At 35.1% G+C, this 18,158-nt stretch overlaps 1 protein-coding gene across 5 annotated transcripts in view; it reads right to left on the bottom strand.

The window, feature by feature from the left end:
* PAN3 (poly(A) specific ribonuclease subunit PAN3) overlaps positions 1-18,158 on the bottom strand; it is a 127,928-nt gene that overhangs the window by 98,971 nt on the left and 10,799 nt on the right. For all 5 annotated transcript variants that reach the window (XM_047723026.1, XM_047723028.1, XM_047723030.1 and 2 more), the window contains exons 2-4: positions 6,921-7,042; positions 6,072-6,138; positions 4,089-4,159 (exon numbers count right to left, since the gene is read on the bottom strand). In XM_047723026.1, the coding sequence (XP_047578982.1) occupies positions 4,089-4,159; positions 6,072-6,138; positions 6,921-7,042 (260 nt within the window). The remainder of the gene's footprint in view (positions 1-4,088; positions 4,160-6,071; positions 6,139-6,920; positions 7,043-18,158) is intronic.

Genomic DNA, 18,158 nt, shown 5'->3' with positions numbered 1-18,158 from the left:
TGAACTTTGACCTCAAGCAGAATAATCTAGAACTGAACCTCTAAAACCTTCATCTCCTCACAAATAAAACAACAGCAAATAAGCCAAACCCCTTGGTCCCACCTGGTTCCACTTCCCTCATCCTAACAGTTTTAAAATCGAGAACAGAAGAAATAAACAGGATACATCACAAATCTTTGTCCCCTAAGTCTAAAGACTTTGTTAATAAAATGTTAAAAACTTACTAAAGTGAAAGTCTGTTATCCCAATACTAGAAATGGAGCGCAAATGTCCAGGTAAAGCTGCATATTGACTGAAACATCACTGTAAAGTATAACTAAAGCAAGAAATATAAATGACAGGCACCAGAGCCTTTTTGCTTTAATGGGAGTAGTGGGCAGGGCATGGGGGGCGGGGGTTGCTGAACAGGAAAAGGACTCTTGATGGCTTAAAAAAGAAGGCAAAGAGAGGCTAAGAAAGGTATACAAGAGAAAGCCAATAATGCCAAATACAAATTTTGAGGGCTTCTCACTCTGCTTAGGACATGTCTCAATCATTTGTGGTCGCCCTGCATAAAAATTCACAGCATAGCAAGAATATCTACTGAGATGTCATAGTACTGATTCACTTCATTTATACATATCTGTATTTCAACACCTAACTTTGTTATAAAGATACTTTCTTCCCAAAGGATTCTTACCCAAAACTGTACTGTTCTCTAGATCACAGTTGTGAATCAGGATGACTCTCACCTCTTTTTCTCCCAGGCCAGTTCACAGCATCATCTATTTTGCTGTTAAGGTTTCCTCACGTATTACTCTCAAATGTATTAGCTCTCATTTTCATCAAAACTCCATCTCCAGCATTTGGGGGACTTAACTCTCCTACAGAGTACACAGCTAGGATTTAATTTCTTTTACCGCCACTCTTGGCCAACAATAATTTTACACATTTTCAAACACTGGTTACTTTCCCTATCTATAATATTAAATATATCTAATGTAGAAAAAAAAATCAGTGCTTCTCAAACATCAGTTGTGAAATACCATGAAGATTCAATAATAATTTCCTAAATATTGTGGTTGTATATTTTATAAAGTAAAAGTGAGTTATTAGAAAAATAAGCACATATTTGGATGCTGCAGTATCAAATTATCAAATTATTATAGAAGTTTCTAAAAATTTACTTTTAGTATTTTAACTTACCTCCCTACACACAGGTCACAAATACTTGAGGGACTAGCCCCAAGCCCTGCACATGAGCAATACTGCCCTAATGCATATCTTCTCGGTATACAACTCTTCAGGAAGTTTGTCACACATCTAGCAACAATAAAGCAACCCAGACAAACAGCTATGAACCTGTTTAATACTGTTTTTCACATCCCACATTTTACTTCAACCAGTTCCTATAGATGCAACTTCCTCAGTCATCATCTCTTAGCTCATCTATGATACAGAGAAACTAAAAAGTTGCTGATGATCCTAACTCTCTACTTGTAATCAAGCAAGACCTTCTCAGTATTTGCCTCAACATATTCAAAACTTGATACTCATACTTCAAAAAACCCCAACTCAAAACATCTTTTCACCATAAATGCTTCTACATCTAGAGAATTCTCTGGTATTTAGCAATCATCATATTTAAATTAATACTAATTAATATGCTGTAAGTAGGTTCATGTATTGCCTCTTCAACTAGACTTGAGAGGGCAGTAAAAACATCAGTACTCTTTCAATTTCCCACATAGCACATAGTAAGTCTGCTTACAGTAAAAACAGTAGACTGATCAGATCCCAATAACTCATATACTCTCCAGGCAAAGTGTAGTAATATCACCAAATGAGATTTCCAGAAAATAACTTAGCTATGAAATAGTAGTAGGTATGGCCTATCTGTTCTCCAATATCATTATGAAATAAAATGTCTCTAAGTAATCATGACAGCCTGCTTAGATTAACCTAGAATTATATTTACCTAAATTTGAGTTACTTCCACTGAAACTGCATCATGAAACAGTCATTAAGCATTACTACAACAAAAGAAAGTCTACAGATGCCTTCAATTCACAACATGGAGCATGCAACACTTATGGTAAGAGTTTTTCTAACACAAAGAAATTCAAAACGTTAATTCAACCATTAACAATTTTAAAACATATGCAACCTGTACCAAACATAGTAACTATATAGTCCACTACTGGAAAAAAAAAATCTTATGTCCTTTCATATTATTTTAAATGTAAATGGCAAGAAAATATGGCCCTTCAAAGATATACTATGTGAACCCTGAATTTCTAAGTAGAGATTAATACATAGGTCCTTTCAGTTTAGAGAGACACTGAGTTTTAAGATTAAAGACACTGAGATTTAAGATTAAAGATACCATAGGCATTATCCAGGCCATGTTCATCATTTCATTACAACCCAGGAAGTTGCACCAAGGTCACAAAGCTAGAGGACCTCAAAAGTTTCAAAATAGTGCTCATTTCACCATATTAATCTGCTTCCATTCCAAATACTGAGGTCACATTGGTAATAACATTTCCATTTACCACTTTCTTTTACTAAAATGAATTTTAAAAGAACAGGCACTATATATCCTCCTTTTTCCAGTCTCCAGAGATTGCTACTATTTTCTCAAAAACAAATGTGAGTAGCTCTAACTCATATATTTCAACTTAAAGGTATAGTCCACTAAACCCTCATATTAGGAACACTTTTTAAGTGTTTATCTGCCATTCTAGTTTTACTTTCTACTCATAGATTGGAAAAGCAATTTATCACAATTAACTGATTATTTAAAAAGGGGACCCCCTAAGACTACTTAAGGGCTTTATATTTTTCCTTACACCAAATAGCTCCAGATAATCTGATTTCTAGCTTGTATCTGCTTTTCAGCATTTCAGTTTCCTTCCATATTGACTGGCTTTGCCTACCGTCACTTCCCACTACTGCCAATGAGTCAATTCTATTCCCCTTCTACTATAAGGATTCAGAAACTACATATTCCAATTTATGAGAATAGCTCCCTACACACAGTAAAGCAAGTGTAAATGTGTTCTTGATGATAGCCCATTAGTAAGTCTATAAAATCAAGCCCACACATTTTCATTTATCATTAAAAGCATTCAGTAATTATCTCCTTGATCTTTCGTTTCAAAATGGAAATAATAGTAGGTACATAAGGTACTGATGTCATTTATATCTGATCCCATGATTCTTGAGAATATCTAGGCTTCTTCAATTTCATTTTATACTACCCTCTGATCAGATAACTTCCTAAAAGCATCTTAAACTTGCATCAATTTCCTAAAATTAATATTCTTTATATGAGGGGGGAGGGTCTTTCTTCCATTACTTAAGAAACTGAAATTAGTTATAACACTGCAGTAATTTCCACCAAGATTTACAACCTCCTGAACATCTTTAGGGGCTACTAACCCCAACTAAAACTACCACCTCCTCTACATCATTATTACTATTGACATAATGATTCTCATTAAGACTCAAAGGCTTCAAACTTCTAGTAGAACTTCATTTCTCCTTGTCACAGAGCTAGTCCCTATAAAATACTTCAAAACCTATGCATGGCCTATCAACCTCAATGCCAAATAAAATTAAATTTCTAACATGAAGAGATTTTAAGCTGTTTTCAAACAGGTGAACCAATTATGAAAAGTTGGAAGATTTTTAAGGTTGCCTTGTCATGAGACGTTTAAATTAGGGGAGAAATATTTGATATTTTAGACAAAGCAGTCAAAAAATAAAGTTAAGACATGATTAATGTGCCTGTAAAGGGTCACATCAACAGCAACCACAACATTAAATTAGATGTTTTCTTAAAAACAGAATACATTAAGATAAAGAAAATGAGCAAAAGGATTTCATCCCTTCACATAAAAAATCTCTATTTCATGCACAGACACAAATCAAATTCTACATATATGAAATATATACCAAGGAAAAGGGCAAACAAAAGCAAGAAAAATATCACAGTCCATAAAAACGCCCCCCAACTTAAGAGAATATTGACCATTATATAGGTGATGATCCCAGTATCACCTCTGTATTCCATTTAGTCTCACATAAATTTCAACTTCACCTACCTTTCTTCTCTGAGAGATGTTGAGGGCACCAAAATCATTAAACAAGGATGAAGCAGGTGAAGTTAGAGGATCTGGAAGGTAAGTTACATAAGTTTCCATACAGACAACTCAAGTAACTCACAAATCTAATAAATTTTTAACTTGACAATGCTTATAACAGTAATAAAAATCATACACCACAGTTACTGTTAAACTCAATGCCTCACATACAACGGACGTTCAAATATTTTCTAAGTGACTAAAACACAAACTGGAGAATACTTCGTTCAGCAAACACTCAGTACATATTTAATCAGAACCTATATGGATTAGGATGCATTTGTTTGCTTACAACCAAAAGAAAAATCAAACAGAAAAAAAGAAAAGAGGACTCTTAACCATACTATTAGTAATGTGTTTAGGAAGGAAGGAAGGCTACCTGTAGTAAATGTTTGTACGCTTGAGACCAAATCATGAGGAAAATTAAAGGGGCAGTGAGGTGGGTAATATCGTAAACCACACTCCAAGTTACTGGACTTGGATTTTAACACTTAAGCAACGCCTTAAAACCATCTATTCTAGAGAACATTACATATTTACAAATTTATCACCAGATATTTTAATTCTTACTAAAAAGAGAGGTAAAGTTTTTAAAGATGGAAATACTACATGTTTTACAACATAAACATGAAATACAAAGATTTTATAGTTTCAAAGTTCTATTACTCTGTGGCCAGAAATTACAAACAAAAGTGTATCTCTAAACTGTTTTTCATTTAATAAGTCAGAAGAGCTTCTGAAAAGGTATGTATGATATACATAGAAAATCGTTATCTTCAATTCTGAGCTCTAGTTAATCTTATGTTTCTCATTAAATTGTTTATAAAATTCTAAAAACCATAGTAAGTGTTCTCATTTAAAGGAACCTTAAATCTCTTCATAATGCAGTATAGATTGCTGCTTAATTTCTCCAGGTTCGTCTGCCTGAATTTTCATAGTCTGGTCCTTCATTAGAATTAACAACGTTTAATAATGCAAAGAAAGAGAAGCTAATAAAATAAAAAGATGTAAAATATTTTTATGTAATTTATACATTCAAGGCACTTAGAAAAAGAAGTATTATTATTCATCCTTTAGTCTACTTTTGATAGCATTTAAAAGTCAACATATAAACTCCATGGGAAAGCTAAAAATATTACTATACTACAAATTTTAGTTTCAAATAATTTTATTCTATATTAAAATGTTTTTTCCTACAGCAAGAAAAAAGTTGAGATATCCAAATAGTGATTGAAATTTGAAACATACACATAAAATGTCTATCTCAGAAAATAACATGCAAATTCCTATTCTCACCATTAATAATAGTTGTTAGCATTTTATTGATGCAGAGTATTAACACTCAATTGTTACATATTTTAAGAAACCATTCCTGAACATCTGTTTTTATTTTTTGTTTAACATTTGTCTTTTAAAATAGGATACAGAAAGATACTTGAAAATTCCATATCAAAAGCCTTAAAAATGATCATAATCTTTGAAACAGTAATTCCATGTCTAAGAATGTTTCCAAAAGTGTAACTCAAAATATGAATACAGACTCATACACATAGTCCAATATTAGAATACATACTTCTTTAAAAAATGTTTTAAAAAAATAGTTTAGTAAATTATGAAAATAACCAATAGAACTCAATTTATAATGATCAAGAAACACTCATGATATAATTTAAAAGTATACCTAATGCAATCTTAAGTATTATCATGTATATACTTGGCTAAGTATTATTACATATAATGTATGTATACATTTATATATATTTTCACACTCAGACATAACGATTATTTGGAATTATATGGAATCCAAATAATAGTTATTTGGAGTGAAAATAACATCATTCTTATTTTCTTCCTTACACCCATTTATAATTTTTAAGATTTCTACAATGAACATATTATTTTTAGAGTCAGAAATAGAAAAGAGAAAAAGGGACCAAGTCTTACCATGGCCTGCATATGGCTTGGCACTGTCATTTAGAAGGCTTGGGGAGCTGCTACTATTAGTCATTCTCTGAAAAACAAAATAGATACATATAATATCACTGAGAAATACAGAATTAAGAATATTCAACTAATTCAGACTCTCTCCGTTTCTTCCCTTCTAATCCACTTCTCATATTACTGACACTCTAATCTTCCTACAAATGTTGCTACATGATTACAATAATTCATGCAAAAATTTCCAAATACTCTCTATGACATATCAAACAAAAATTTTACTCACTAGCTAGATATTTAAAACCAATGTTGCACACTAATTTTGAATTGCATTTCCTTAACTTATTAGATTGGGCAATATACATAACTATTAAGTCTCTTTGTCTATAAAATAAATATAAAGTTCAATATCCATCTCAGAAGATATGAAGTGACTATGTATAAAGTCAACAAATGCTTTCTAACATCCTCTCCCAATGGGTAATACTGTTCAGATACCTTATAGATTCTGTAAAATCAGGCTATTCTCTGTTCTCTAAACATGTTCCATTCTTTCTTATACTCGATAGCCTCTAGTCTCTTCATCCTGAAAGAGCTTCACTCCATACCCACAAAACACAGAGTAGTGAAATTAGTCTCTTTCCATCTATCATCTACGTACTCCACTGTCATCCCACCCCAATCTCCACCCTTGAAAGCTCACCCTGAATCCAACCTTATCCCACCTAACCTTATCACTTCCTAAAACCTTACCTCCTACTCAACAAATTTAGGAATAAATGAAGACTGTAGATATCCCCCACCACTGGAATAAACTTCACTGTTTAGTGCCACATAAATTCATACTAAGGATACCTGCATCAAAGGATACTTTGTTTCCACTGGGCTTCCAAATCCATTGACTCCAATAAAGCTGGTGCTGAAATAGGAATCTGTGAGACTTGAATCCGTTAAAGCACCTCCATCTATTCCAGGAACTGAAAGATAAGGAAAATTCAAATATTTTAATTCTTTAAAAGCACAAAATATTGATGTAGTTTCCGTGTCTCTAAATAAACTCTGAAGTCTTAAATCTCGGTCACATTTATTATTTATCTGTTCATAACAAAAGGCAGGACCAAATAAAACTTGCTCAGCTCTAAAAATATGTTCATCAATGCTCAAGTTGATGGATTTCTTTCCCACAGATAGAGTAATTTATTTTACATTAGCCACAAAGCACCACCAAGCATAACATGAAGAAATAAACCAAACTTGCATTTCATTTTCTTATCATTTTCTTTAACTTTGCAAGACAGCAGAATATAAAACACTGCAATTTCTCCTGTGAATCTTTATATGAGAAAAAGACGGAAGTTTCTCGGGGCTGTTTCTCTTAACCTAGCTTATGAAACAGACCAGCAGTCTCACATTAACTCATAATTCAGTAAAAACAATTCTGCAGATGTAGCAATGAGATAGAGTTCAGGAATATAGATAAGCTGTTGATTTGGGGATAGGTGAATACAGAATGATTATAACTAGTAGGACAATCCAAGATATATCAACAAAGTAATGGACAATCTGTTGTAGATGCTACCTTCCAGTAACTACATGGAATGATGCTATTTTCCAAGCTGCCAGTTAAGTACAAAGTTGTATGCTTTACAAATAAGCTAAGCTTCAAGTAGGTCGTCCACTTCTAGGCATAGCCTCTGATGACCACTGAAACCACTCCAACCCCCAAATAAGAAAAAAACTAAACAAAAAGCTGATGGCTAAATATAGGGTGCTATGATCTGAACTTCTGTATAACCACAGAATTCCTACGTTGAAATCCTAACCCCCAAAGATAATGGTAAAGAAAGTAGGGCCTTTGGGAGGTGCTTAGGTCATGGGAGTAGAGCCCTCAGGAATAAGATTAATATGCCTATAAAAGATACCTACAGAGATCCCTAGCCCCTTCAACCATGTGAGAGCATGAGGTACCCATTTATGAACCAGGAAGTAGGTTCTCACCAACCCCCACACAAAATCTAGCAGTGCTATGATCCCTGACTTCCCAGCCTCCAGAAGAGTGAGAAATACATTTCTGTTGTTTATAAAACATCGACTCTGTGGAATTTTATTACAGTGGCCCAAATAGACTAATTTTTAGGGATTACTTGTAATCCTGAGGTAATTTTTAGTCTCTATTTTTAAGATTTATTACACAAAATGTCCACAATTAGAATGTATTCCTTTTATAATTATAAAAAGATTTTTAATGGTTCATATCTTTTAAATTAGTGTTTATAATTTCAGATGTAGCGTTAGAATATAATCAGAAACACTGAAGATTTTTACGTGAAGTTGTTCATCACTTTGTCCATTTATATACAAGTATTAAAAGTACTATTTTAGGGGCGCCTGGGTGGCTCAGTGGGTTAAGCTGCTGCCTTCGGCTCAGGTCATGATCTCAGGGTCCTGGGATCGAGTCCCGCATCGGGCTCTCTGCTCAGCAGGGAGCCTGCTTCCCTCTCTCTCTCTCTCTCTCTCTCTCTCTCTCTCTGCCTGCCTCTCTGCCTACTTGTGATCTCTCTCTGTCAAATAAATAAATAAAATCTTTAAAAAAAAAAGTACTATTTTAATAACAAATAGACACAATGTGAAATGCCCAACAACAACAAAAAAATTAAGTAAATTCCAACACACTTTGAAAGAGTACTATGAAATTACTTAGAAATTATAATAATTAATGTCTGGGATTTATTAATACTCTAGCAAATCAAAAACTGGGAGGAGAGAGAAAATAAAACTGGCAAAATGCAGGTCCTTATTGAAGCTGGGTGATAAGGGATTATTCTATTCTCCTCTCTACTTTTATCAAAGTTTAAAATTTTCCATAATAAAAGGTTTAGAAAATGAGGTTAATAAATAATGGTATGTATCATAACTGTTTACAATGTGAAGTAAAAAGGAAATGTATTTTTATTTACAGTATAATTAGTGTGCTTACATATATACACACACAAATTATAAGACTGAACACACATACATATATATATACACACACACACAGACACACACCAAAATTTTAATCTTGTATTATTGGGTTGAGATTGGGAGAGATTAGTCTTTTCTCAGATTACTTTTCTATAATGTAGCTATTTTTATAACAATGACAATGATGATGACAGAGAAATCCATAAGGGGCTGAGTTCCTATATTCCACCAAAACCCTTACAGCATCTACTATTTACCTTTTCCTAATAAAATAAAATAGTTTTCAAAAACAGTACAATTTCAGAGTCAAATTATTTAAATACAGCATTTTTATTTCAATGTTTTCAAATTCTAAATCCAATTTCCTATGTTATAAAGGTACTACAATAAAACTATTATTGAACATGCCAGAATTTAAGTATCTATGTTCAACGTCTCACCTTAGTAAGTTTTAAGCAAGATCCACTGGACTAAAAATAAGCACCTAAGGGGCGCCTGGGTGGCTCAGTGGGTTAAAGCCTCTACCTTCGGCTCAGGTCATGATCTCAGGGTCCTGGGATAGAGCCCCCCATCGGGCTCTCTGATCCGCAGGGAGCCTGCTTCCTCCTCTCTCTCTGCCTGCCTCTCTGCCTACTTGTGATATCTGTCAAATAAATAAATAAAATCTTTAAAAAAATTAAAAAATTAAAATAAGCACCTAAGCATAACAAAGTATTTGCAAAACAAATGAATATTAAACTGTCAGAGGACAATAAAGCAATCTTATAAACATCCCATCCTTTATAATATTGTATCATTTAGAAACAGAGTTTAACCTAATTTATTAACAAATTTCTGGTAGTGACTGATTCTTGCTATATTAAAATTGGTTTACATTCCTTTGGAATACACAACTTTGACACAACTTTTATGCTCCCTAACAAAGAAACAACTTACAAAGCTTAACAAAAAAAAGAGAGAGAGGAGGGAAGAGGGTTAAACGTGGCCCGTAATGAGGGTTAAAAAATTAATTAAACATTCCATATAAACACCCAAAACTGTAAACAACTGGAAAAAAACATAGGGAAGAGCTACTTGACATTGGTCTTGGCAAGAATTTTTTGAATGAGACACCAAAAGTGCAAGCAACAAAAGCAAAAATAAGCCTGTAGGACTGTATCAAATGAAAAGTATCTAGAGGGGCACCTGCGTGGCTCAGTGGGTTAAGCCACTGCCTTCGGCTCAGGTCATGATCTCAGGGTCCTGGGATCGAGTCCCGCATCGGGCTCTCTGCTCAGCAGGGAGCCTGCTTCCCTCTCTCTCTGCCTGTCTCTCTGCCTACTTGTGATCTCTGTCAAATAAATAAATAAAATCTTTAAAAAAAAAAGTATCTAGAGAGCAAAAGAAACAATCAGCACAATAAAAAGGCAATTCATAAAACAACGAAAATATTTGCAAACCATCCCTCTGATAAGGGATTAATATCCAAAATATATAAGGAACTCCTATAACTCAACAGCCCTTCAAAAATAGCCAATTAAAAAATAAGCAAAGGACCTGAATACACATTTTTCCAAAGAAGACACACAGATGACCAGCAGGCATATGAAAAGATGCCTGATATCACCAATCATCAAGAAAATACAAATTAAAACCATAATGAAATACCCCCTTACACCTGTTAGAATGACCATTATCAAAAGATAGAGATAAGTTTTGATAAGGCCATGGAGAAAAGAGAATCCCTGACCACTGTCATTGGTACTGTAAATTGGTGGAGCCACTACTGAAAACAGTATGGAGGTCCCTCAAAAATTAAAAACAGAACACATAATTCAGCAATCTTACCTCTGGTTAAACTAGTCCCCCCACCCCGCCCCCTGGCCTTCTCCAAGGTTTCACTTTCCATAGTTACCTATGGTCAACCTCAGTCAAACATATGGAAGCAGACAATCCTCTGACATAGCATCTTAAGGCCAGTGGTAAGCTAATACTATGTCACAATGCCTACATTATTCACCCTACTTCACTTGATCATGTAGGCATTTTATCAACTCACATCATCACAAGAAGGGTGAGTAACAGTATAATAAGATATTTTGAAAGAGAGAGAGAAACCACATTCATGTAACTTTTATTACAATATATTGATATAATTGTTGGATTTTATTATCGTTCTTAATCTCTTACTGTGCCTAAATCATAAATTAAACTTTAGCATAGGTATATATGTATACATAGGAAAAAAAACATGGATACATAGGATTTATACTATCTGTAATTTCAAACATCCACTGGGGGTACTGGACTGTATTCCCTACAGATCAGAGGACCACTGTATCCCCTGCAGATAAGACAGGAGTACTACTTTGTATTAATAAAAAGAAATGGAATCACAATCTTGAAGAAATTTCTACACCCCCATGTTCACTGCAGCATTACTCCTAATAGCCAAGACATGGAAACAACCCAGATGACCACTGACAGATGAACAGCTAATGAAAATGTGATATATATAGAAAATGTGGTATATACATATATGTATATGTGTATGTATTCTGTGTATACAGAATTCTGTGTATGTATTCTGTGTGTACACACACACACACACACACACACACACACACACACACACAAAATGAAATATTACTCAGCCATAAGAAAGAAGGAAATCCTGACATTTTTGATATCACGGACGGACCTTGAGGGCATTATGCTAAGTGAAATAAGAGAAAGACAAACAGTATATGTTCTCATTTATATGTGGAATATAAAAGAGCCAAACTCAAAGAAATAGAGCAGTGGTTGCCAAGGACTGAGAAGCAGAAGAAATGGGGAATGCTGGTCCAACTTCCAGCTCCAAGATGAGTAATTTCTGGGGATCTAATGTACATCATGGTGACTATATTAAAAAACTGTATTATATACTTGAAACTTGTTAGAAGAGTAGAGTTTTAAAGTTATCACCACACACAAGAAAATGTAATTACATGAAGGGACAGAGGTGCTGACCTACCTATGTGGTAATCATTCTGCAGTATGTATTTGTATCACACCATCAAGCCATATACCTTGTTATATGTCAGTATCTCAATAAAGCTGAGAGGAAAAACTCCACACATATACTTTCACTTAACTTTTCCTATTTTGGAAGGAAGAGAATGGGATTTGATACTTCCAAGAGTAGTTAGGAAAATCAGATCCTGAAGATACTGGGTTTTTCTAAGTTACTAAGAATAGACACATGTCCTACCTACCTTATGAGATGCACAAAGAGAAAAGGCATGTAGAGTACTTTTGAAGTTTAAATTACATAAGCATAAGACACATTAGAGACTTTCATTACCAAGACTAGACAATCAAGAACTTTTCACTATCTCAACCCCTTATTTTTGCAATCCACTTTACATAAACTTTACACCATCTCTATGGAATAATAGTACGCAATCCACTATAAGTAAAGCTTACTATTTCTAGGAAAGCTCTATATGATCATCTCTATTATTATAACTTGTATCTGTACAGAATACTAATCAATTCAACAACCACTGTGTAGATAAGAACCTCGGTCCAACTGTCAACTGTGGCAAGGTTGATACTACTCTTACTTTGCAATTAAGCAAACTGATTTAGAGAGATGAGAAAGCTTGCCCTATGCCACAAAGCTAGTAAGTGACAGAACTGGGATGTAATGGCAATCTCTCAGTTGCATGAAACTGCCTTCCAGTTTTTCAGAGAGGGATTAGAAATCAAAAGATGAAATTTCAAGTCTACACTTTTAAAATGATAATGAGGCATTCATACTTTGAACCAAAGGATCTCTCAGTACTTAGAGAATCAGAACTTCTATATCTGTCAGCAGTTACCCTGCCATTGTTAACATATGAATGTATATGACGATAACCCACTTAAAAAAAAACAAAAACCAATCTCACAGCTTCACTAAATAAATGTTCATCATCTTCAGTCTTGTCTCCTCTTGATGAAATGGGTTTAACTTTCCAAAAACATTAGAATAAACTAATGTTACCCAAAGGGAATTCTGAAGTCAAGTGGAAAAAGCTCGAAAAACTAAAAGTAAATCCATTTCTTCACTACACAACTTCTCAGAGCCTATGTCTACAATGTGAACTGTGACAATTCAAAAAGGAGACAGAGTACTTCCCAAATGTATCTGACTAAGGAACCCTTTCTACATGGAGGAGCTTCAGGGTCTACAGTTCCACAGAACACAAAAAGTGACCCCTGAAAATACTGAGTGGTTTTTGTCTGCTGAAGAGGACATCACAGCCAAGATGCTGGCAATACTTACCCTATGTGATGAAACCCAAACTTCTCAGTCTGACATTAAAAAGCCCTCAACGGGGGCTCCTGGGTGGCTCAGTGGGTTAAAGTCTCTGCCTTCGGCTCAGGTCATGATCTCAGGGTCCTGGGATCGAGCCCCGCGTCGGGCTCTCTGCTCAGCAGGGAGCCTGCTTCCTCCTCTCTCTCTGCCTGCCTCTCTGCCTACTTGTGATCTCTTTCTGTCAAATAAATAAATAAAATCTTTAAAAAAAAAAAAAAGCCCTCAACGATCTGTTCTCAATCTCTATCATTTCCCAAGGTACTAGGTTTGACTTTCAGTTTTGCCACTTACTAGCCATAAAGTCTCGGGCAAAATACTTATAAAATGTAGACCGTAACATCACTTGTAAAATGAAACTCATACCATCTACTTTGCAAACCTCAATGAAAAATTATGAAAAACAATGAAACAGTGTAAGAATCCTGACAGTTGCACAACTCTATAATACAATCTACTAAAAACTGAGCTGCACACTTACAAAGGGTGAACAGAGCATGTAAATTGTATTCCTAAAAGGCTATTTTATAATATCAGTGGAGAAATAAGGAAGTATTCAATAAATAGGCTTGAAACAAGTGGGTATCCATCAGTGAAAAAAAATGAATACAAAGATATTTCCAAAAGACCAAATATTATAGTGTAATCAAAGCAAATATATATATATGTATATATATATATACACATCTACTATAATAATATCTTTACAATAATCGTAACATTACTGAACTCCCTCCTCCAGTTAAAATGATACACTCACTAAATTTTCAAAGTCTACACTTTACAAATAGAGTACCATCAATTCCTACACACACACATACACCCACACACACACCCCTAGCTCTATGTTCTTCAGACCCAGATATATGATGGAAAAGAAAAAAATACTTGGAATTAGACAATGAGTTCCACTCCTACTTTTGCCACTCACTAGCTGTATGACCTTGAGCAAACAATCCTCTAAGGTTCATTTCATCTGAAAAAGGAGGCAACAGCCTCTCAGAGTTGTGGTAGGGACTCAAGTGAAGCAACCTATGCAAACTGCCTCATAGGTCATCATAAATATTTTTTTCCTCTTCTCCTGTCTCTAGAATACACTGCCCAATTATTCCAAGCTGTTAAAACCTCTACCCCTTACCATATCATTTATACCACTCATCTGACTAAAAATATATACACATATACACATTTCCTTTGACTTTTATTGCAGCCTTCAATTATTTAAATCTTCAAATTCTTACATGTTTCTGTAACATCTACCCATCTAACTTATCTGTTAACTGAGATTTGGGACTACTTCTATTTTTTTGGTATTATCTAATCCAGTAGCACATTTGTATAAATACTTACTTACAGTTAAGCCCTTTTAAAAAATAGGTATCTTTAAAAGTTAATAAAAGATGCACTATATTATGACTTTCACATCCAAGCTTCATAAAATACCAATGTAAATGGTATCATCATCTCCAATTTTCCTAATTACGAAATTAAGACTCAGAAGTGCTAGATGATGGTTAAGGTGGATGCAGGACCAAGAAACAGGGGCTCCTCCACCCACTCAGCAGCCAGGGGCACCAACCTTTTGGTACAGACTGAGCAAATACAATTTGCCCATACGATCTGCTTCAGCCAGGTGCCAACCACTGACCTCCAACTGTTTGTTTGTTTACTTTTAAGCAGGCTCCATGCCCAACATGGGGCTTGAACTCAAGACCCCGAGATTAAGAGTTACATGCTCTACTGAGCCAACCATGCACCCCACTTTGACAACATATTTAATCCAAGTCTCAGTTTCCTCCTCTGTAATAGAAATGATCACAACTACTTTCCAGGGCTGTTGGGAGAATAATTCAGTACAATGACATGCCTAGATGATACTATGTGCCTAATGATTCTTTTTTGTGGTTATCATTTGGATCCATTTACAAATTTAGTTGTAAAAGTTATCTTGCTTTTTCTGATGAAAAGCTAACATGTTCTTTGTATAGAATGCATTAGGGGAAGTTTTTCACGTAGTTTTTTAAATGATGAAAAGGTAGCTTGGAATATTTCAGACATCCCATAGGAACTGTCTGAAAGAAAAGACTGGAATCCAAAGCAGGTGGCTGGACAAGACGTACATGTCTGTGTGAAGGACTGGACTTCCCTCAAAAGCTCCTGAAACTAAAAAAAAGTCCAAGGGAACTATGAGAAAACTCATTAATGGCTACAAATATTGTATTTGTGATAAAGTTTCTGTGCAGAACCTGAAAGAGACCATTCCACATTCCAGATTCTCTACCTAACTCTGAGGCATCATTAACCAACATTGATGATAACTAAGGAGAAGAAAGACCTTAGTAGCACACAGCATCAACCATAAATCAAATATAATTTTATGTACATTATCTCATTTTTTACCCACTCAACAAGTTGAATGTATCCTCCCAAAACTCATGTTGATGTCCTGATCTCAGTATCTCAGAATGTTCTTATTTTAGTACAGAATCATTGAAAATGTAATTAGTTAAGATGAGGTCATTCAGGTGAATCCTACAGTACAACTTTTTATTTTCCTGGTTTCATTATCAGTTTCCTTTTTCTTTTTTCCTTTTCAAATTTTTTATGTAAATCATAGTTAGTTGACACCAATATAATTTATGACTTTATAAAAGGGGAAATCTGGACACAGACACACACACAGGAAGAAGGTCTTGTGAAGATGAAAACAGAGATCAAGGTGATGCTTCTACAAGCCAAAGAATGCTAGAGACAACAGGCAAACCACCAGAAGCTTGGTGAGAGGCATGGAACAGATTATTTCTCACAACCCTTAGAAGGCGGCAACCCAGCCAACACCCTCATCTCAGACTTCTAGGCTCCAGAACTGTGAGACAATAAATTTGTTGTTTAATCACCCTCCCCCAATACACACATATAATAAAAATAAAAGATTAAATGGGGGATTATTAAACCAATAAACGTAAGCTTTAAAAAAAGTATCTCAATTGAACATTAAGCTCAGAAGTTTCTAAGCAGCCAAGATAAAAAGGAAAAATGTAAGTTAAAAATACTCACCTAGTAAAATAACCAAGACAAATTCCTTGAGCAAAAATACTTCCTAGTACTAAATTCTTTAGAGAAATTTTTATAAGGATTTTTATATCTGGAGTACTGATCATCATGCATCTTCAATACAGATAAAAGAAAAATTTCTAGGAACATTTTTTTATATTAATTCTCAATAGAAGTAGAAAACATAGTATTAAACCACAACTCAACTGAGATAATTAAGGGCTAAGAATGTTGTTTAAGAACTTCCCTTTTTAGCCATTTACCTAGACCAATCTTCCCCTCCTGAACGCTCATCTTTTTGCTTTGAAACATTCATTTCTGGTTCTGATAGACAAATTACATATAGACAGATAGACAATAATACCAGCTGCCATGTATTGCTTATATATACAATCTCATCAGTCCCTTAAAATATATATCATTATTGCCTATTTTGGTGGCAGTGCCAGAGACAAAATTTGAAACCAGAACAAACTTACTTCAAAGGCTACAAAAATCACTACACTACATTCCTCTCAGCCCTTCCTACAGACTCACCTTTACAACGACCTATTATTAAATCTTCAAGTACAATGTGTTACAAGTACTTTTAAGCTAAAAACTCTAAATTTATCCTTAACTCCTTTCTCTCTCCCATCTACCCTCTGAAGTAGGTGCTTCACCAAATCTCTCTCAAATGTGTCCGATTGCCCTAAATCAAGTCCTTGGCATTTCTCTCTCCCACTGCCACAAGGCTACTCCAAACTGTTTCCCTATCTCCATCCTTGGAAGCCAAAAACTCCTATGGTTATCTCTTTAAGACATAGATCTTAGTCACTTCACTGAGCACAGCCTACAAGGGCCTTCACAATGTGGCCACACAATCTATCATCTGGTTCCACTCTCCATAATAAAGCCTCTTCTCCACATCAGGAGACTACAGAACAGAACACAAGCATGCACACAACTGTCTCTCAAAATCTGTGTCCCTGTCATCTGCCTAGGATGCCCTTCTTTCCTACCAGGTATGCTTCATATATCTTTCAAAAAATAGTTCAAATATTCCCTCTTCATGAGACCTTCCAAAATATCCCTGAATAGAGTCTGTTTGTATACAACTTTATACCTATACTGTCACTGTACATACTTATGCCCAAATTTATACATTTCAAAATCCTTTACTAGACTGCCCATTCGTAAATGGCCAGAACCACGCATTTTTGCGTTCGCTGATACAGTACGGTATCTGGCACCAAAGTGCTCAATAAAAACTTGGTAATTTGGGGCACCTGGGTGGCTCAGAGGGTTGAGCCTCTGCCTTTGGCTCGGGTCATGATCTCGGGGTCTTGGGGTCGAGCCCCGCATCTGGCTCTCTGCTCGGTGGGGAGCCTGCTTCCTCCTCTCTCTCTGCCTGTCTCTCTGCCTACTTGTGATCTCTGTCTGTCAAATAAATAAAATCTTTAAAAAAAACCAAAACAAAACTTGGTAATTAAGCTTTCTAATCAGTGCCCAGAGTATACATATACCATATCATACTTATTGAGTAGTCATCTGCATAAAATATACCTCCAGGGGCAAGTTAACATTGTTTTAAAAACTGTAAATTCTATCTGGCAAACTGGCCCTTACGAAAGTTACCACACCTCTGCACCAAGATAGACACACCAAGGCCTCTGAGAAGATGGGGGGGGGGGGGGGATCCTGAAACAGCAATTTTACATAGATCACAGTGGCTTAATAAGAGCTCAGCTGAGATCCTAGTGTTTCACAGTGGA

Source organism: Lutra lutra, chromosome 3 (assembly GCF_902655055.1).
Source record: "Lutra lutra chromosome 3, mLutLut1.2, whole genome shotgun sequence".
Taxonomy (NCBI): domain Eukaryota; kingdom Metazoa; phylum Chordata; class Mammalia; order Carnivora; family Mustelidae; genus Lutra; species Lutra lutra.
Note: the sequence above shows the minus strand (reverse complement) of the source record. Positions and strands in the feature narration are given on the sequence as shown.